The 21,441-nt window shown below is 42.1% G+C and overlaps 3 protein-coding genes across 4 annotated transcripts; 2 read left to right on the top strand and 1 right to left on the bottom strand.

Annotated features, from left to right (window-relative positions):
* Window positions 1-142: 142 nt before the first annotated feature.
* On the bottom strand, window positions 143-11,403 carry mkrn2 (makorin, ring finger protein, 2). Of its 2 annotated transcripts, XR_014569686.1 has the most exons (11): window positions 11,317-11,403; window positions 10,399-10,527; window positions 8,471-8,679; window positions 8,276-8,386; window positions 7,352-7,521; window positions 6,110-6,175; window positions 4,558-4,706; window positions 3,799-3,909; window positions 3,368-3,512; window positions 768-2,487; window positions 143-736 (listed from the first exon to the last, which is right to left on the bottom strand). XR_014569686.1 is itself a non-coding variant. In XM_083772151.1 (10 exons), the coding sequence occupies exons 1-10, from the start codon at window positions 11,340-11,342 to the stop codon at window positions 2,323-2,325; spliced, it is 1,281 nt and encodes a 426-aa protein (XP_083628277.1). In that variant the 5' UTR covers window positions 11,343-11,403; the 3' UTR covers window positions 143-2,322. The 2 variants fall into 2 exon arrangements, 1 of the variants encoding a protein (XP_083628277.1); XM_083772151.1 differs by having other exon boundaries at window positions 143-2,487.
* A 602-nt stretch (window positions 11,404-12,005) lies between these two features.
* mkrn2os.1 (MKRN2 opposite strand, tandem duplicate 1) lies at window positions 12,006-17,906 on the top strand (the record flags this gene model as incomplete). Its single annotated transcript, XM_083771019.1, has 5 exons — window positions 12,006-12,241; window positions 13,847-13,893; window positions 14,152-14,344; window positions 14,745-14,921; window positions 17,711-17,906. 5 exons carry the CDS (start codon window positions 12,006-12,008, stop codon window positions 17,904-17,906), a joined length of 849 nt encoding a protein of 282 aa, XP_083627145.1.
* A 6-nt stretch (window positions 17,907-17,912) lies between these two features.
* Window positions 17,913-21,353, top strand: LOC310862869 (MKRN2 opposite strand protein-like). Its single transcript, XM_083770984.1, has 4 exons — window positions 17,913-18,146; window positions 18,512-18,561; window positions 20,013-20,181; window positions 20,413-21,353. Exons 1-4 carry the CDS (start codon window positions 17,956-17,958, stop codon window positions 20,639-20,641), a joined length of 639 nt encoding a protein of 212 aa, XP_083627110.1. The 5' UTR covers window positions 17,913-17,955; the 3' UTR covers window positions 20,642-21,353.
* The last annotated feature ends 88 nt before the right edge of the window (window positions 21,354-21,441 follow it).

The raw sequence follows: 21,441 nt of genomic DNA on the forward strand, positions 1-21,441 counted from the left end.
AAAGTGAAATATCCCTAAAAGTAGATACTCTGGGTGATGAGAGCCATAGACCAAAATAAATGTCTGGATCTCAAACATCCGATTGCTTTCATTGGGTGTCTGTAAACTGCAATGTTCAGAGGACAGGACAGGACACGGCGTCTTCATGTCAAAATGTTTTATTCACAGAACAGAGTTTAACTGCATCTTCAGGTCAAAGTGTTTTATTCACAGAGGAGTTCTAACGTTCGGAGGAGACTGCATCCTCGTCTGTCAAAGTGTTTTTATTCACATAACAGAGTAACTGCATTCTCGTCTGTCAAGGTTTTTATTCACGCAACAAGTTTGTGAAAGTCTGATACATCGTCACTGTTCGCTTCTCGGAGTTCACGAAACAGTAGCAATTAAACGCATTATGGGTCATCAAATTGTAGTAACATTGACAGCATTGGGCATTTCTCCAGTCACATTATGTACACATACGCACTCATTTTACATCAGGTTTACTTCAATCGGTAAGGTTCACTGCAGATTCACTTGATATTTATTTTATTTTTTTTTGTTTTGACATTTCATTATGCAGCGCACGCACACATACACACATTCATGTGTCCTGTCAAGATAAAACAATGAGACACATGCAGTTCATTTAAAATGAAGAACAGCTTAGTTTTCTTATTTTTTTTCTTTTTAAACAATCTCATTTCTGTCTTTTGGGGTCTAACCGACTGCTGCTTCTTTTGGTCGTTCTAGGGACCTGTAGTTACACCAGTGGTCGTTCTAGGGACCTGTAGTTACACCAGTGCTCCTCAATCATTTTCCTGTTAGGGCCTATTTCTTTCCCTAAATTATTCTGCATTTTTCCATTTATTTTGAAAATAGCCAATCTGCAAGCTAGATCGGCTATTTTCAAACATCCAAAGTATAAAATAGGGTTTTAAAGGGTTAAAAAAAAAATAGCTGGGGACCCTCTGGACCCAACTTTGAGAACCACTGGTGTAAAACACATGAGCGAGAAGGAAGGCTGTGTGATGGAGGGAAATCGACGTGACATGTAATCTAAATACATCTAGGATGTAATCTCTGAAAAGGTTTAACTTTGACCTTACAACCAGAGAGACACACATTCTGCTCTTCAAAGCAACATAATCGACCGTCGTGATTCAATAAATATTGCCAATAATTACAAAAAATGCAATTAATAGCAATTAAAAAATCCATCCTTTGACAATGTGAAGACAGTAAGCCACTTCCTGTAATTATTCAGATTATTTACAGCTTGTCTCAGACTGACCTCACTTCCTTTTGGAATGCCCACTTTCACTAGAGAGTGACGTCATAGCGAGGCTATGACATCACTGCTATCTATGACAACGGCTTTATGACACTGATTCTGATCCCTTTTTACTTCAAGGAGACAGTTTGATTATTCTTTTTTTTTCTTTTTTCTTTTTTTGATCCATCCATCTCCTGGCTTTGTGTTCCGTCTGTGACTTCATGTGTTTGACCATGTCTATGGAAGTTTTATGACGAATCAACCACCTCCAGGACCCACCAGGTCAAATAAGTCATGATCATTATGACGAATCAACCACCTCCAGGACCCACCAGGTCAAATAAGTCATGATCATTATGACGAATCAACCACCTCCAGGACCCACCAGGTCAAATAAGTCATGATCATTATGACGAATCAACCACCTCCAGGACCAAACCCACCAGGTCAAATAAGTCATGATCAATATGACGAATCAACCACCTCCAGGACCCACCAGGTCAAATAAGTCATGATCATTATGACGAATCAACGACCTCCAGGACCCACCAGGTCAAATAAGTCATGATCATTATGACGAATCAACCACCTCCAGGACCCACCAAGTCAAATAAGTCATTATCATTATGACGAATCAACCACCTCCAGGACAAAACCCACCAGGTCAAATAAGTCATGATCATTATGACGAATCAACCACCTCCAGGACCCACCAGGTCAAATAAGTCATGATCATTATGACGAATCAACCACCTCCAGGACAAAACTCACCAGGTCAAATAAGTCATGATCATTACGAGAAGCCTTCAGTTAGACACTCGTCTCGGGTCCACAGACAGGTAGTCAGTCAGACTGACAGTAGGAAGTGAGACAGGAAGACAAACAACTGGGTAAAAACTATGGATGGATGCAGTCTAGTTCCATTACAACACAACCCTGTCTGTCTGTCTGTCCATTAGTGAGTGAGTGAGTCTGTCTATTAGTGAGTCCGTCTGCCTGTCTGTCTATTATTTAGTCTGTCAGTCCGTCAGTCAGTCCGTCACCTAATCAATCGTCAGTCAGTCAGTCTATTGTGTTCCAGTGGGCGTGGCTTCGTTGCTGTCGCTCGGTCCTGACATTTGCATGAAGAGTTCCCTCAGCTCTGTGACATCATCCTCATGCGACGGTGGGAGTGCAGCGGATCTCTGCTCACGCTCTTCGATGAAGTCCCACAGACGCACGCTGTTCAAAAACTACACAACCAAAAAACACTATGTTAAGTCCAAAACTTACTTTTCAGGATTCAAGTTCAAATATAGCAGAAGTAGCAGATCTACAAGCTGCGAACACGCCACGTTTTGAAACTTGTGGATCTGCTACTTGTGTGTGGTCCTGTAGTATGATCAAGTAGGGCATTAAACACAGACTAATATCACTGCGTAAATATTCATCTGGAATCTCTGTGTGGGACCTGCATTCCCATTTCCAAAAATGCCTCTGGTGATAAACCCGCTCCATATTTCCATAATAGGGCCTGATTGGTGACACACAACTTTGGTGGCAGTGAAATCCAATCACAACGAGCATGGCAGATTTGTCTGGTTTCCAGGCTATCGTTGTGTCGTATCATTAAGTAGTTAATTATTTTACGAACAAACAAAAACAAAAAGTTAATAGAAAGACCATAATAAGAGGTTTCTGCCCGACGGCAACAAAACGTTTGGCATGTTTTGTAATGTATACTGATTGACTGTCATTTCGCAGACCTTTACGGTTTTATGGAAGATGCTTCTGCACATCAATTTACAATTGAAGAGAGAAGTTACAGGAGCGCTAGTGGTATCCCTCAACTACTGGTGCTCATGGAATGGAATAATATTCAGGAGAAAGCAAAGATTATGATCAAAGGGCATACAAACTCCAGGTCCAGGGCAGGCCCTCAGGATGGGTTTACATTCGGACCTTTACATATCAAACTGAGCCTGAATGCCTGGACCCGAGTTGTTATGCCTTTTATGCCTTTCTCCAGAAGATTCTTTAAAAGTAATCTTTTAATAGTCTTATGGAGAGAAAAAAAGACTGAAACCAGTCAGGTCTCAGGCAAACAGAGAACTTGAATCCATGTGTTCTTACCCGCACATTGCCTTCTGAGCCCAGTTGTTTCCTGGGTCGGTCCGGTTGAGCCTTGGTACCATCTGGGTACGCATGGAGGTACAGACACTTCCCTCCAAATGGACACGAACCACGACCCTGGTCAAAGTACCGACACGCCTTCTTACTGTAGACAGACAGGACAGGGTAGTCAGATAGTCAAACAGACAGTCTTTTGTTTGGCTAAAGTCTTTCTGAAGCGTACATTTCTGGTAGTTTCAAATATAATGTTTTACAAATAAATCTGGTCTTGTCATAACCTGTGTTGAGTAACGTTAGTTTTAAAAGTAACTCATCACATTACAGGCATTAAATTCTGTTACGTTACAGGATTTTTATGTTAATCGTGGAACAGCGGGTCTGTAAAGTTGATGTGATAAATACAGAACCAAAATAAGGACAGTCAGACAGACCTGACTCCAGTCTTAAAGTGCTGTATCAGTCTGTCCTTCTCGCCTTGGTCCTCCACCCAGTAGAGTGATGGAATCACAAACTCTGACACCACCCTACACTCTGGACATGACCTGCAGACAGACAGACAGACAGATTCATGACACCACCCTACAATCTGGATATGACCTGCAGACAAACAGATCGATTAATGACAATAATAATAGTAGATCTAACAGACACAAGTACAATGTCATTTAGACTCTTTCTGTAGCTCCTGGTATTCTAGCACCACTAATATCTTAGTTCAAAACAAAGCTACAGACTTCTCAAAACAAAATGATTAGATTAATCCTTAAAGTACATTGCACAACACTTATATTCTCCCTGCCCACTTTCTTAGCCTATAGTGACTTCGAGTCGAGGAGAGTGTAACTCACATGAAAATGTGTATGGTTCACAGGATTGCAAAAACAGTGAGGTAAGCAAGTATCTAGTTGAAGTCTTTGTGAAGGTCTGGGACACCCATATATACTTAATATGGGTAAGGGCACGTTCTTATACTCTACACCTACCATAAATATGCCCTAATTATAACACAGATATATTACATTGTAGTGTGCTGAACCATCTTTGAAAGGACCACAATGGAAAAAAGCGTTCGAGCCGTTTTGTGTATATCCTTTTGACAATCGTATGCACGCGTTTTTACTTGTAAATGCAATCATGTAAAAAAAGAATTCAATCCATCAATCAATACTGATCAGAGCTAACAGACTTACTTGATGATCTTGTTGTCAAACTGTTTGGCACAGCGCCACTGCCGAATGCAGGCCAGGCAGTAACTATGGCAACACGAAGACAGAATCCCAAACCTCCTCTCAGAGGGCACTGCCTTCTCCAATACCACCTCCATGCAGATGGAACACACCTAGAGCATAAAATAAATTATAATACAATACCACCTCCATATAGAATAGATACAACAAACACGATGTACAGAATCTTATTTAGATAGCGTGTTTTACACACATTTTCTTTGCATTGTGACATTTATTTATGTGTCTGGGGTTAATGTGATTTACTCTGGATCAACACCTGATAAATGGGTGTAGCGATCCGCCAAAACAACAATAATATTAAACATTTTATTCCCCACACAAATACGGTGACTGGCGGTTACGTTAGGAGTTGCGTGCCGCTGGTTGGCCACAACACGGAAGCCCAGCCCTTATCAGCTACGGAGCTGTCACTTTGAACAGAGAGGCGCGGAGTGTGAAGGCTGTGTGTGAAGACTGTGAGGTGAAGACGGAGTTTTGCCCTTACCCCTTTAGATTCAGTAGTAGGCTATAGTAACGCGAGCTAAAGTCCGCGGTTCATGCCCGTTCCATTGATGGAAACACCGGAGGATCGCCTGACAGTAATCCAGCGTCGAGCCCGGGTTGTCCTAGGGAACGTTCAACAAACAGTGCCTCTCGTCTAAACGACATCGCTGCAACTCGACAACATTGTATTTCCAAGAGGAAGCATCCGAGCCAGCGTGTCTTGACTCTTGAGAGGAGCTGTATTTACTACTGAGGGTTGCAACTTGCTGTTGGTGAGCTACAAGGAGCTAGCAGCGGGGCTAACACCCTACACTACACACAAACACACACACACGCACGCGCCAGGACGCTGCCTTCAGTGCCTTGTTTATTTTCTTTTCTTTTGTTGGGTCTAAACGAAATCCCGAAGTGGAGTTTCTTTGTTTTGGTTTTACAACCGTGGTGCACGGCACCTGGGTTATTTTGCTTATGGTGAAAACCTGAAATGGACTAAACTGTGCTATATGTATGTATGAACTGAAATGCTTCTGGTTTCTAATACAAACCTTGAAACTGACCTTTCTTGTGTCTTTTGACATTCTTGACTGTGATTGACTGTTTTGAGTTTAAATAAGTGTTTTGAAATGTACTGACAGATTACGGTATATACATATATTATTATTATACTATTTGGTGCATTTAAGATTTTACTGACAAATGATTTATGATTCATGGTTTCCCCGCTATATACGTTTGAGGGTTTATGTGTGAGTACATGCACCCCTTGTAGGGTTTGATTTATATAATACTTTTATTGTCAGGCCCCGCCCTGACTGGCACCCCAGCGAACCACCCAAAAGGTACCAAACCGCTACATGGGTCTGGGGACTCTGGATAGCATGTAAATGTGTAGTCTTGCTAGATCCGATGTATTTATGTCTATTGTTCCTCGATATGCACTGTCCCGTCCAAATAAACGTAGAAGAACGTCAGAGATTAGGAGTCAGTGAAGGTCGGGCATTAGACCAACCTTGTCTTGGCTCAGCTGAACCGCAAATGCTCTCTCCATGTCCGCTTCAAATGCCAACATACACATCTGTAAATAGACAGGGGATTGGATCAGTGCCAACATAAACTCCCGCCCAAATCTAGCATTGGTAGTTCTAACTTGGCATTTTGGTAGCCAACCGGGAGTCCAGAGTGAACTCTAAACGAGTATGTGATTGCACATACGGTGTCGTACGCCAAGGTCTAAATATAGGGCTGCAACCATTGTTTACTTATTTATAATCTATTGATTCGGTCAACACATCGGTATCGACCGATATTGGCCTTAAAGCAATATATCGGTAATCGGCATTGGTTTTAGCAGATATTTTATTTTATAATAATTATGTTGATTTTCTTTTTTTTAAAGCCTTTTGTGATGAAGGCTGCAAATTATAATGAGTGTTTTCCGTGGAAGCTTTTAAATAAAAATACTACATTCAAGCTGTTTATGTTGGGATATGGGCCAACATTTCAATAACATTGCATCCCTAAGTTTGGAATAAAGAGGCATTGCTTTTTTCAAATTCAGTGGTTATAAGCCATTTTTCACAATGGCCAAAATTATTAATTTGTTAAAATACAGAATGAGATCATATCAACATCGGTTATCGGCAATAACTGTTAACAGCAATTAATTATATCTGATATCGGCAAAGATGTCTCATCGGTACATCCCTAATTGATTCAATTAGTTTACCGTAATTAATTGTTGCATTCCCAGTCTCTGATCACATTTCAAATCGTCTGTCGGGTAGAAACCTCATATGTCCTATTCAGCATTCAAAGTAGCAGATATACGCTCACAAATTGTCACTTCATGCCACGTTTCGAGCTTGTGGGTCTGCTACTTTTGAGTGAGTGTCACACAAAACACGGTGTTAGCCTGGCATGGCCAGAGTCATATCACTGCGTAAATATTAATCTGGAATCTCTGTGTGGAACATGCGAATTCCAAAAGCCAACCCTTATTTCATAATAGTGCCCGATTGGTTCCCCACAACATTGGGGCCAGCAAAATCCAATCACAACAAGCGGGGCCAGACCAAATCTGCCTTTTTTTTCCTTTTTTGCCATGTCAGATTTGTCTGGTTTCCAGGCTAACGCTGTGTAGTATCATCAAGTAGGGCATTCATTTACAAACAAACACAAAAGGTTATACTATGAGAGACGAGATGTGTCTTTCTCTTTCCGACAGCAATGATATGTGGGCAGCAGAACCAACCTTCTGATGGGAGGTTCTCTGCTCGGCGTCGTGAGGGTGTAGAACCTGCAACCTGCAGATGTCACACAGGTCGCCATGGAGATAAGGGCACGTGCTGCCATACTGACAATGTCCCGCAGCGGCGTAAGGGCACAGGCCAGGGGACAGGTTGGAGGGGTACGCCACTCCGCCTGGGAAAGGGAGAAACAAATTAATGTAGACATATTTTTATCAATCAAAACTGAAATGTTACCAGATATTTCATCCTTATTATATGTCAGTATTACATGATTGTGCGATTGTGTGTACGTGCGTGCGCAGGGTTCTTGCACCATTTTGAAAGTAAAGTTTAAGACCTTTTAACCCCCTTATGGCCACCCTAATCAACAGTGGATTGTGCCTTCTACCTGCACTATTCAAAATTTGAATTAATCATTTTAATGCCAATAGAGAAATCTGTGATATACACACTATATTTCATTTTCACGGGGTAAGCATATAGCATAGACACCCAGTCCTGATGGTGGCGGTAACCATTATGCCGATTTTGACATCAACATCGGCTATCTTTCTGCACTGTGTTACACAGTCATCTGTCCGCGATTCTATGCGATCATCGTTTATTTTAATATCGAAGTCAAATTAAGCTCTAATCAAGCCCCGAATATCGCATTTTACGCAGCTATGCACATAAAGACCGCGCGCGTGCGTGTCGGTTTTAGGTAGAGGACATCAGCCTATAGCCAAACATGCTAAAAGTTTCTACATCATTTAAAACAAAGCCCCCGATTATACGGATTAAAACAATTACGTCAATTATGTCAAAGGTGTAGTGGGGGATTTTTTTGATTAATTACGTCAAGGGTAATAAGAGGGTTAAGGACCCGCGGGAAACCTGGTGTGTGTATGTGTGCGCATGTGTGTGAGAAAGAGAGAGATACTGACTGTTTCCAGTGTCTTCCAGTCCAGTTGTGATGGCATCCAGGTAAGACTGGGGAGTTCTGCTGGGCTGGTATCGATCTGAAGGGTTGCCATCCACTGGACCACTCACCAGAGCTGAACACACACACACACAGGTTGGTATCAGATATATTACAGATAGACATGTAGAGATAAGACATGTAGAGTTCTGGGTCCCACCTCTGTCTCGCAGAACCACAGGTTTCTTAGGTCCGTGTCGGCCGTGTGAAGGCGGTGCAGAGGACCCTGGCCCGGAACCAAACGCACCCAAACCCCCGTGACCGGACTGGTCACCGGCTGCAGGTCCTACTGCTCCTCTGTCCCTGTCTCGTCCTCCTCCTCCGCTCTCCCTCTCTCCTCCTCTCCCGGGGGGTCTGATGTGGTCGTATCTGGACAGAGAGAACACCATTATATGCAGGGATTACATTTTTATATAGGGTGAAATTAATAGTTTATGCCAAAAATGACTTATTTTCTATCAATTGATCACTCCATGAAGCCTTAAATTCATGGATATTTTTTTGTTTTTCTCACATTCAAGCCACTAATTTGATGACCACGGGAGTCAAGAGACTCAGAGTCTTGCACGATCGTTATTTAATTAAACCAAAACGTGAATTTTGTAACTGCGATCAGCGATGCTTTACTTATGTCTGAATACATGGACGCGGAGGGAGGCAGACTTTTCACTTTCGGTTAATTTCCGGATTAGTCGGTCCCATAGCAACACAGTGCTATTCATACTGTGGTGAAGAGTGCTGAACGATCTGAACATTTTTGTTAGGCCATAGATCTGATGAAAGATCAGCATGAAAGGAGTCCTCCACACTATCGCTGTGCTTCCTCTGACAGAGGAACACAACAGTAGGAACGATTTATCGTAAATCAAATTAAAATCGAATCAAATTTCAAATTTAAATCGATTTAATTAAAAATATATCGCAATGCAAAAAGAAATAGCCAAAAAAAGGACAGAAATACCTGTATTTCCATCCTTTAACACAGCATTGTAAAAACAATGTGCTGGTTGTGAGTTGACACGCTTAGGGGTTTCAAAGTAACGATAATTTACATATTTTTGTATAGTTGTAATTATTGCAAATTTGCTATAATAATGTGTGCTTGTCACACATGCCCAAGTCATGCCTAGACTTGTGTCAGACACAGCACACCAGTATGCCTCAACACACTGTTTGAGAACCTCTGATCTAATGGGTTATTTTTAGCACCGTAATGCAAACAGCAAAGCTTTTCAGAACCTGGATCGTCCACCCAGGGCTGTACAGTATGGATATAGCCTACTGAAGCCCAACTTCACAGCATGGCTTATCAGCTGATTGAGCACCAGGGAGCACCACACTGACCAACAATCAACCTGGGGGGTGATATGGTTTCTCATTATAGATTTTTCTTTTGGCCAAAATCTCATGTTCAATTTCTGGCCCCAACCTAGCCCTGTTTGCTATTAATTCTTAAAAAATCATTCTCACAGAGATATATATATTTGCAAAATGTTAAAAAATTAAGAAAGAAAGAAAAAGAAAAAGAAAAGAAAGCTTTGGGAATGCTGCCCTTCACTTCACAGGGGATATAACCGCTAAAGTGTCCACTAAACACATTTTGGGCGGGAACCCCTTTTGGTGTTTTAAACATTATGTTATAATTTAGCTATTGAAAAATAACAGATCTACAAGCTCATAGCACGCCACCGAGTGGCACGCACGCTACAAGCTTGTAGGTCTGCAATTTTTTATTTTAATCGTGAAAATGTGGCACAAATCTTTGAATATATATTCTTTCAGAGTGAACGTTTTTAACCAAATACTTATATTTTTGGGAGTCCTTGACATGAAACTGTTTGAGAACCACTGACATAAAAGCATGGGTTTTTCAGATAACTGTCAGGATTTAGAAGGCGTTTGTAGAATCGTCCTCAGGTCTAAATGGGAATTAAATTCAATTTCAGTGGAAACACTCTGAACTGGTTTAAAATGAGGCGGGAAAAAAACAACAGAACTGGTTCAACCCCAGTATAAAAGGGTCCAATGTATCTCTATAAGCACAGGTTTCACCTCTCTGGAAATATTGATAGAATGTGAGGTTCTTACCTGCAGCGTTCTCCATAAGCACAGGTTCCTCTCTGGTAATATTTACAGATGGTGGAGGGTTTGCTGTTGGTTGGGTCGTGAGAAAACAGACACCGGCTGCCCTCCCGGCACACACCATGGAGGAAATACCTACACAGGCACACAAGATAAAGTACATTAATATATCCATTCAAACATGTCTACAACGTTACTGAGTGACAATAGATTTTTATTCATATATTCTGTGCCGATACACCGACTACGTTTACAATCACACACAGTACACCTGTGACTTGTTTAACCACTGAAATAGCACCTAAACAAGCTCCCAGCACGTCGCATTGTAGATCTGCAATATCGGCAGGGGAAATAATATTTAGAAATATTTCGCCTACATAAATGCCCCACCAGGGTTAACTGGATAATTCATAATTGATAGACCGTACGCATACAGTATAATCTATGTATTCCAAATATCTGCAACATTTGAGGAAGATTTGTCCGAGACAATAAGAAACTGTTTTAATGTGAAAATGAGCGGTGAGCAAACATAAGCATAATTAAGCTATTGTCTGGTGTTTAACTTTAATGTGTATACAGTCAATTAACCGAACTAATAAATAAACCTCAAATCCAATTCTGGGCGGACACACACATACACACACACACACAAACAAACTGGCCGACTCGTTTAGTTGCAAAGAAAAACAGCACAACGACATGTTTTGTTGACAAGCATGGTTTTGTCAACTCCCCAATGCTAACTTGGTTAGCAATGAAAAATGGAGCATCAGCTAGCCATGGTTAGCTTCACGCTAGCGACGTCCATTCGGCCCTCGAGAACACACGATCACGACACGCAAACACACGCGCAGAGACACAAAACAGGCAAACAGCACAGCGGCACAACGTTAGGAAGGTTAGTGGGTGTTCATTGACCTGCAGGTGATCTGTTTGGTGCTCATGTTGTTTAGCTAGTAGCCTCACTGGCTTATGATGTTGTCACGTTGGGTCCGCCCTTCAAACTATTCCGAAGAGCAACCGATGCTCCGCAGAGGACGGTTCCTACTTCACGTGAACGAACCTCGAGGTGGAAAGCCTGGTGACGCAAGTGGTGTTGAATGTTGCGAAAGTCTGGTGAGTCGTGACGCGAGGTTAGTGTTGTCTGTAGTAACAACAATACGTTTATTAATTATTTATGTAGGCAGTATAGGCCTGTTAGGCTAGTACTCCATTCTGTATCAGAAGAACTAACGTTTAGTCTTTCTTTCTTTCTTTCTTTCTTTGATACTTTCTTTCTTAAAAGAAGTCTGGCTGTGTGGTTTATAACCAATGAAAAGTAGTCTGACTTTTTGGACATAGCCTACAATATTTCTGCCTGACAGTGATTGATATTCGATATTGATATATTTAATAATCATAATAACAATAATAATATAACTTTCTCAGATAGCACTCTTCAAAGTACTTAAAGTTGCTTTATGTGGGGGGAGAGAAAATGTTTAACTGTGACTAAAAGTAAAATATTTACCTGTGCACTAACCACGCCCCCCACCCCGTCACACAGACACACCTTTATGTGCTCCTTCCTGATCCTTCCCAGATCCTGGAACGTTGTTGTCAGAGACATGATGAACTGCAACAACATGATCACATTCAGACACTGTGGAAGGTCCATTTACACATGTGAAAACGGGCCTACCGTGTTGCCATGGAGACAGAGCAGCAGGTGTCCAGTGTGTGGTGACCGGTTGAGGCTGGGTTTGCTGGACGCCCCGGTCAGAGTCCACACTCCCTTGATGAATGGACACCTCGAACCATGCTGCTTCCTGCTGGCCGCTCAGCATGGGCCTGCTGCACTCACGTACTGTACCTATACATAGCACATCTGAGCTGGCTGTGTTTGATCTGTGTTGTGTTGTAGCTAGTGTATTGTGTTGTGTCGTAGCTATTATACAGGTATTGTCTATTGTATTGTAGCTGTTGTATTGTAGCTATTGTATTGTGTTATGTTGTAGCTATCATATTTTAAGGGTGGCAGTGGCTCAGGGGTAGAGCGGCCACTTGGGAACCAGAAGGTTGTGTTATGTTGTGGGGTTTTTTCTCCTTTATTTACCCAGGGTAGCACAAGTGCTCATTTTCAGCAACGCCCTGCAGACATACAGACAGACACACACATTAAAACCTGGGAGCTGACCAGTACAACCACAGTCTTATACTGTTGGCCACTAAGCAGCTCCACTGGAGCAGTTGGGGGTTCAGTGCCTTGCTCAAGGGCATTTCAACGATGTTGGCTGAGTGATGACCAATCAGTTAATAGCAATAGCACAGTCGGTACTATTGTGTTGTGTTGTATTGTAGCTATTATACTGCTGATTGATTGATTGATTGATTGATTGATTGATTGATTGATTGATTACTTTATTAGAAGTTTGTAAAGTACAGAGGTACAGTTATACAATAGTGCTAAAAGGAAACACAAAAAGCCCAGAGGGCTTGTTTCCATTGTGGTCCTGTGTATTCAGTTCATCAATAGACATACAGTCCTATACAAGACATCACCAATACTATAGGAGCAGTAAAATCATATTTACAGCATATTAGTAGTGGGGCGGAAGTTATTTTGGCAAGCTAGAAGACAGGTGCTCTTCTATAGTGGTTTTGAAGAAGGGTAGGGAGTCACACTTTTAATGGCTAGTGGTAGGGCATTCCACATTTTGGTGGCAGAATAATATAATTCATTCATTCCCCATTGGTGTGCTGAATCTGTGGGAATGAGATCAGTGGAGCTCTCTCTGGTGTTGTGCCCATGGACGTTACTCACTCGTTTGAAGCAGTCAGACATAGGTACGTGGGCACTGATCCTTTGAGTATCTTGACGACCAGGACCATTGCAAGATGCTGTACTGTACTGAGTGTACTCTATCCTTTACCCTGGCCTGAGCTCAGCTAACCCACCCTAGCATAATGAGCAGGAGTTAGGTGAGTCCTATAAGTGTGAGGTTTAGTAGTAACCTGATCAGTTTGTTTTGAGAGGTCTTAAGTTTAGCTTTTAATGCTTTTGAGCTACTATAGTACCATGAGGTGCATGCATATAGTCAAAATTACATTAGATAAGTGATCCAGCACGTGTCCTCAGTGCATTTAAACTCAATTGTGTCGTGTTGTGCTGTGCAATTGTGTTGTGTTGTGATGTGATGTGACCTATGGGTGTCATGATTATATATACAGCAGAAATAGTAGATATGCTATTTATTTATTTATTTATTAACATTTGGAAAAATCTTGAAATTATTTTTTTGATCTTTTAAGATCACAAATCGAGCACATTGTTCGAGAGCTGCTGAGTTTAAAGTCAGAGATTCAATCTGATACGATTTACCCGAATTCGATCGATTTCCGTGACACTGTTCTGTTGCGTGTTTATCTTATGGTTCTGTTATGTGGTGTGTTTTGTTTTCTTCTCCAGTGAATGGAGTGACTCTGAGCTCCATGTAGGAATTTCCAACTCTAAAGGTGATGAGAGGTATTTTATATTATTATATAATATATTATTATTATGAGTTTATGACTGTGTGGTATACAGTTACATATTATGTATAATTATTATAACTAGGTGTGGTATACAGTTATAGTATGCATATTATATATTGTGTATAGGTATGGTATAGGCTATACAGTTATAATACCGGTATGTGTATTATATATTGTGTATAGGTATGGTATAGGCTATACAGTTATAATACCGGTATGTGTATTATATGTTGTGTATAGGTATGGTATACAGTTACACCAGGTCTGGGGTTCAGCGCCAGCAGGAGGGATGGGAGCACTGTGTGATTGTTCCTCTTATCGCCCCTGACAACCACCTGGTCGTCCCTGGTAACCATGGTAGTCTGAGCTTCAAACAGAACTGGGACAGACAGCTGGAGATGTTCTCCTCACGGGAGAGATGGACACCTGAAAGGTCTCTCCTCTCCTCTCCTCTCCTCTCCTCTCCTCTCCTCTCCTCTCCTCTCCTCTCCTCTCCTCTCCTCTCCTCTCCTCTCCTCTCCTCTCCTCTCCTCTCCTCCCACATAGTTTGTGTAGTATTGTATCATATAGTTTTTATGTAATATTGTGTAGTGTGCTGCTGTGATTTATTTGAATTTAAATCCTGAAAAGTAACAGTTTTGGATATATGAGGTTTCCACCCGACAGAAATGATAAGTGAATGGGCATGCGTTCCCAACGGCATCACTATACAGTATATAACTATACATATATCGTTCACTACTGTCATTATAATTGTAGTAAGAATGCCACAGAATATTTAATACAATGTATATGAATTCAATATTAATATCAATCCCGTTTTACTCTCTCAGGTTCTCAGAGGAGGAGTTTGGCTCCTGTTGCTATGGATACGCTCTAGGTTTCATTAACGAGCTGCTGATGTCATCAGACAGGGAGCCAATAGAGAGAGACAGCTTCACCTCTCTGCATGTCCTCCCCCGAATGAGGACCGCCTCCAAATACCTGTCTGTCTGCCAGCACATTACACAGTATGGATACTATAGTACCTGACTGACTGTATCTCACATACTGTAAGACAGTATCTGTCTGTCTATAGTACCTGACTGACTGTATCTCACATACTGTAAGACAGTATCTGTCTGTCTATAGTACCTGACTGACTGTATCTCACATACTGTAAGACAGTATCTGTCTGTCTATAGTACCTGACTGACTGTATCTCACATACTGTAAGACAGTATCTGTCTGTCCACATAAGACTATACTGCTGTCTGCACTCAACATAAGAGAACTTAAAGCTGCACTACTGTCTGTATGTCACTTTTTATCAGCTTGCAGAGCTGATCAATGATCGCCCAGAGTACTAGTAGCGATGTATTGCAGTGGCGAGACAACGTACAGTGTGTGCAGACTAGAGACTTCAAATGCGACTACAGAAAGCCCCACTAAGGTACAATATGCAAGAGACTAGAATCACTTACAGTAATAAAAGCAGTACAGTATAAAGTGCCTTTATCCGTCCACTGATCAGTCAAGTCACTGCGCAGAGCTACTTTTGTGGAGTCTCCACAAGTCCACCTGTGCGTTCATTATTGATGAGATTGCGTCTTGTAATCCATTCTTCTGTCCTTTATTAACTGCACACTTTTGTATAGCTACTGTATGTGTGCTGTTTGCCACTTTGTGTTTAAATCTTTGTAACTGTTACCGTTGGAAAAAATGCTGCAGCTGATGATGATGAAGAACACTCATGTGACCACCGTGCTCTGACTTTAGGTGCGTTACCCGTTCAAATCATATATCAAATAAATAACGGTAATGGGTCGCACACACCAAGACTGCATTTCAATAATTTATTCTTGCATTTTGAACAGATGATGAAGAACACAAATGTGTTGTGCATCGTCAAATCTGACTATTATATAATTGGCTCAGTTATCAAACCATGACATTTGTGTTAGAAGAAAAGCTCAAATATTCAGATAACTGTAGAGCACAATACAGTGAAACTCATTAAAAAAAAGCTGTGGCTGCACACAGGGCACCCCTCCGTGGATTCGTCTTTTCTTTTTCTTTTGGCTTTTTCTGCCTTTATTGATAGATTGATAGTAGACTGACAGATAATGGGGAGAGAGATGGGGGGAAGACACGCCGCAAAGGCCATCGGGATCGGGAGTTGCGGCACGCCGTCAGGCTGGCTCAGTAGCCTAGGTGCCCAGACGGTTGAGCTGACCGCCCGGGCCGTGGATTCATCTTCTATCGAGACATTTAGATTGTGTCAAAGGTCATGTCTCACCTAGACACAGGATCTGACATGAATTTTGACCTGATCCCCTGAGCAAGCAGGGGATACATCTATTAGCTCAATGGTAAAAATGTCAGCACTTGTGCAGGAAACCGAATATCAAATCCGGGGTAGAAGAGGAAAATTACATTTAACCCTTGCACCCCTAAAGAGGACTCTCTGCACTTTGAGACAGATGGTGGCAATTGAGAATGTAATCTATGATCTGCCTCCTGTTCAAGATAATATTTTATTCTTTAATAATTCGGATCAGTTTGTTTTATTTGTGTTTATTTATGTTCTAATCACCAACAAATGACTGCTAAAATCAATTAAATAATAGCCAACAGCATCACGGTCATTATATTTAAAAAAAGAGAAGGCTATAATAATCAGATTGACCAGTTTTGCCTGTCATTCTGTTTCTTTATCTCTCTCTCTGTCCCCATTCTGTGGATCACTATAGGGGTAAAGTAGAATAAGGACTAAACATGTTCTATTCATGTCTCCTCTGATCCATTCAGTATCGACAGCTACATGTAAATATCCTAAGCCAGTGGTTCTCAAAAGGGGGTCAAAGGAGCAAGGACCCCTCAAGGTCCTTGAAGGGGGTTCCATGGAGCCAAATGGACCTCTACAGATTTCTAACTGAGTTATGGGGGTCTGTGGCCAAACATGCATAAAACAAACTGGAGATAATTTAAATGAAAAGAAACATGTTGATCCATTCAGTACCGGCGGGGACAGTGCTGAGTCTCTATATAAATATATCCTAGTCGTATCTATCTGTCTATGGTTCTGAAATAACAGAACTATGTTTGTGACTGGATCAAATAACAAGGCTCAGATAAAAGATTCTATGTTGGAAATCTTCAAACAAGGTGTTTTGTTACGGTCGGACTCACACACACACACACACACACACCTGGACATAGGATATGTTTAGGTCTGGCTGCTCTGGTATAATGTGAGGAATGTGTGTGTATGTGTGCGTGCACACGGTGCTTTGTTTCGGTTGTGTTCTGGTAACCAGGTCACTGTCTGTGACACTGTTTCCATCTCAGCTGTCACCAGTACCTACATGGTACGTGTTTGCGTGCATGTGTGCGTGTCTGTCTGTCTGTGTAAGCAGTTAATGACCCAAATCACACCAACCACAGTCAATCTGAAGTGTATTCTGTGACAGACAGCGAGAGAGACAGACACACGCACACACACACACAATTTGGTGATATTTCTGATTTGCAATACATACAAAATGAGTAGTCCCCATAAACCTGTAAAAGGAGAATTTACGTGATATGTCTCTGAGCAAATTGGCTATTTGTGCTAACACATGAGACATTAAATGCGCCCCTCACTTCACACGGGTGTGAGTTTTCATATAGCATACTACACTATAAAACAAAGTGATTACCTGATCAAATTAACTGTGTTGAAATGTAATGGTGAACAATTTTCTATTCAGCAGCTGGTTGGCTGGGAGCCCTGCAAGATGATAGGCTGACACTGGGTCCTGGTGTTATTTGACAGGCTGAAGGAGGAGGCTCAGGGTCAGGTGGAATGTGATAGGGTGTTGCTAAGCAGCCATGACACAGCTGTGACATTTGATGAAGGGAGTTCTATAGAGAAGAGAAGCTCAACGCAACCAACACAAGAGAAAGAGAGGTCAGAAGAGAAGAGAAGACGGCATGAGGAGAGGAGAGGAGAGAAGGGAATAGAGGAGTAGTGTCAGGCACCCTGAGAAGAGGAGAGAATGATGTGGACATGATGGAGTGATGGATAAAACTTTGATTAAATTCTGCCACTGTGAGAAACAAATCTTCTGTTTCTTCCTGCCGGAGGCGTGTCCTGTCTGCGATGCCACACTGAGTGGGCGGAGACTAGAGGAGGCTCCAGTGAGCGTGCCCAGTCCATTTACCAATGGACACAAGACGTCATGCTGCTTCCTGATTACACCTGGCAACAGGTACGCACACACACACTTACGCCCTTTGCTTGATTATAAGTCGATTATAGTTCGGAGCTCAGGCATGTTTTCTCAAATTTCAGTAGCAAGGAAGTATACATCAACAACAAAATATGTGTGCATTTCTATAGCGCTGTCTCCAAAGAGATTTACAATGTGCATTACATTCACACATACACGGTGGAGGAAACCATGCATGCAAGACACCAACCTGCTCATCAGGAACAGTTAGGGGTTCAGTGTCTTGCTCAAGGGACAGGTTATCGCTTTTGAGACGCCCCCGCACACACACGCACACACACACACACACACACACACACACACACTAAGAATCTAGAATAATCTAGTGTGTTTTTGTCTTGCAGTGACTTTGATGAAACATCAGAACTTCACACTGGGATCTCAGACACCAAAGGTACACACACACTCTACAAAAACTTGGGGCAACTGGGTGGCACAGTGGTAAAGGTACCCGTCCACCACCTTTGTTGAGTGTCTATCTGTATACAATCACAAATGGCCCATGTTCAGGGGAGCCTGCATGGGAGGGAAGCCAAGTGGGGAGGGTGGTACTGGTATTTGTCACGGCCTGGCCCAGGAAGACACGTACGTCTTCCCAGTGGGGGCTCCTTACTGGCAGGTGAGTCAGTATGATACAACAGCAGTGAACAGACAGAAATGTGTGTGGGGAGGACAATGGCACAATGACTGAATTGGAGAGAAAGGGGTAAAAAGCACCCCAACAAATAATTCTCACCTGAACATTCTTAGTCCAGTTGCATTTCCTGAAACTCTAACCTCATTCCCCCCAAACTTACATCTATTGTATAGTTGTTTTACAACCACACTATAGTTATTTTTTTGAGTGGTGCAACCACTCCAAGGAACAGCAATGTCCGTGTTCACCTATGTGACGTTAACCCACCAACCTATGTGACTATGAGCACCAGTATGACTATTAGTACCAGTAGGGGCGCTGTTGTGCCAGAAACAGAGAGAGAGATAGTGCTGCACTGTTGCCTGAGAGAGAGAGAGAGAGAGGAGGGGGGGGGGGAGTTACACCACTCAGTTCACACGGGTGTGATTTCTTCTTTTACCACTGCTGCACTGGGGTTAAACACTACAGTCAAGTTCTACTTGACTCTCATTAGGCATCCATTCTCTCCTTCCTCCACACCTATGGTATGGTATCATGCATGTTATTGACATCATGCATTGTTACTCTTCAATTGTGTGTAGGGATGTTATTTGGTGAGGATGGCCTCACCAAAAGAGGCCATCTTTTATACAAAGTTACAAACACAATGCTCATTGTCCAATTTTATGTATTTGTATGCCATGATTTGCCCAATGAACACCTGTGTAAATGTGAATTTAGCCCATTTTGACTGACAAGACAACTGCAATTACTATGACAGTGTTTTACATTACATTATAATTTATGCAGTACTATGAACACAATGAAAAGTGTAGTGCATTGGCCAATAGGCTTTGAGCATAACTGTATAGTACTAGTTTCCTGCAGGTAGCATAAACATTTCCTGTTCCAGTTCCCTTCCCAACAGCTTTCTTTGATTGGCTCCTTCATCTGTTTCCAGTTCAAATCTGCTGCCAAGCCAATCAAAAACTTAACCGGGAAATGTGTATGCCACCTTCAAGAAAACTGGGACTACAGTCATGCAGAGCCTTAATGGTGTGGGGTTTTGGGGCACCGTTAAGAGAATGAGGTTAGTTAGAGTTCAAATAAATGCATTCAAGCGACTTGAGAAAAAGGTTAATATGTCATGCTGCTATTAACACTTCAGCTGAAGTTTGCTAACGTGTGTGTGTGTGTGTGTGTGTGTGTGTGTGTGTGTGTGTGTATAGGAGTGGTGTATAACTACACCATGTCGGGTGTTCGCAGAGATGTGTCTGGTTGGGAGAGGTCCATTAGTATTCCTCTGGTCAGACCAGACATGTTCAACCTTTTGGACCAGTGGAACCAGTACCTGGAAAAGTTCTCTGATGGACCCATGTGGGACCCCGCCTGGCACAGGTACTTCCACTAGAATTACTACTACTACTGGCAATACTACTGTAATTACCTCCTCAAGGACCCCTGGGGTTCCCCGGACCCCACTTTGAGAATCACTGCTCAAGTTTACAGGTCAAACAGTCATGCATTTGTTGTAAACACGTCTCTGTCTGTCCACCTGCCTGCCTAGGTTTGATGAGAAGGACCATAACTGTTGTAAACAACTCTCTGTCTGTCAACCTGCCTGCCTAGGTTTGATGAGAAGGACCATAACTGCTACAGCTTTACTCTGGAGTTTGTGAATGGCGTGCTGGCCATGCAGGGGAAAGCAGCACTCTCTAAAGACCACTTCACTGAGAAGTTCATTCTGCCGCGCATGAAGAGAGCCTCCAAATACAACATGCTGAATCAGCACATCCACGCACACTCCTACTACATCATAGACAGGACGACAGAGGACGAGGGCGCACAGAGGACATGAGGAGGGGAGGAGAGTGCATGGATTAAAGCAAAATATAATCTCAAATCTAAAAAGTGTTGTCAGGCCAAGTCCCAATCTGTGATTTGTGAAACAGAGTGAAAGGAGCCCCCTCACATACTAACGCTGTTTCATAAGCAATTGTCACAATATGTAAAAGTATGACGTTTTGGTAGCCATACAGCCAAGATGAAGAAATTGCAGATTGAGGCTTTTTAATAACTACTCTATTGATAGTTTGACCACTTCAAAGACTCTAATTAACATGAAACGAGGAATCCAAATTACCTCAATCTGGCGACTGAGAACTGTGAGTGTCACCATGGATGTGGCGATTCTGAATGTGTGATGTTAGCTAGCTCTGTACAGCACCTTGGTCAACCAGACTTGTTTGTGAAATTGTGAATGTGCTTTATATAATACATTTTACTTGATTTGACTGATGTGGGTGTGTCAATAATAGGCCTCTACTGTGTCACATCTAACCACAAAACCAACATTGCATCCCTCTTCCCCTTTATTTAGAGCAGTGGTTCTGTGCTAAATTAGTGTAGACCGTATGACGGAATTTGAAAATGGTGGAAGGCAACAGTCTGACTCGCAAGACTACTCCCTCATTGGTGTGCAGTACTTCCTGTGCATGCAAACATAATTTCCTGTGCCAGCATTACATTTGCATATTTCCTGGTAATTTTCAACCCCACCACTAATGTCAATTAGCATACTGACAAGCGTTTACGCAATCCTCTACAAAAACACCAGAGAAAAAGGTATTCAAAAATGTTTTATGTTAACGCAAATCA

The sequence above is a fragment of the Protomyctophum parallelum genome (assembly GCF_964188405.1).
Source record: "Protomyctophum parallelum genome assembly, chromosome: 8".
NCBI classification, from domain to species: Eukaryota; Metazoa; Chordata; class Actinopteri; order Myctophiformes; family Myctophidae; genus Protomyctophum; species Protomyctophum parallelum.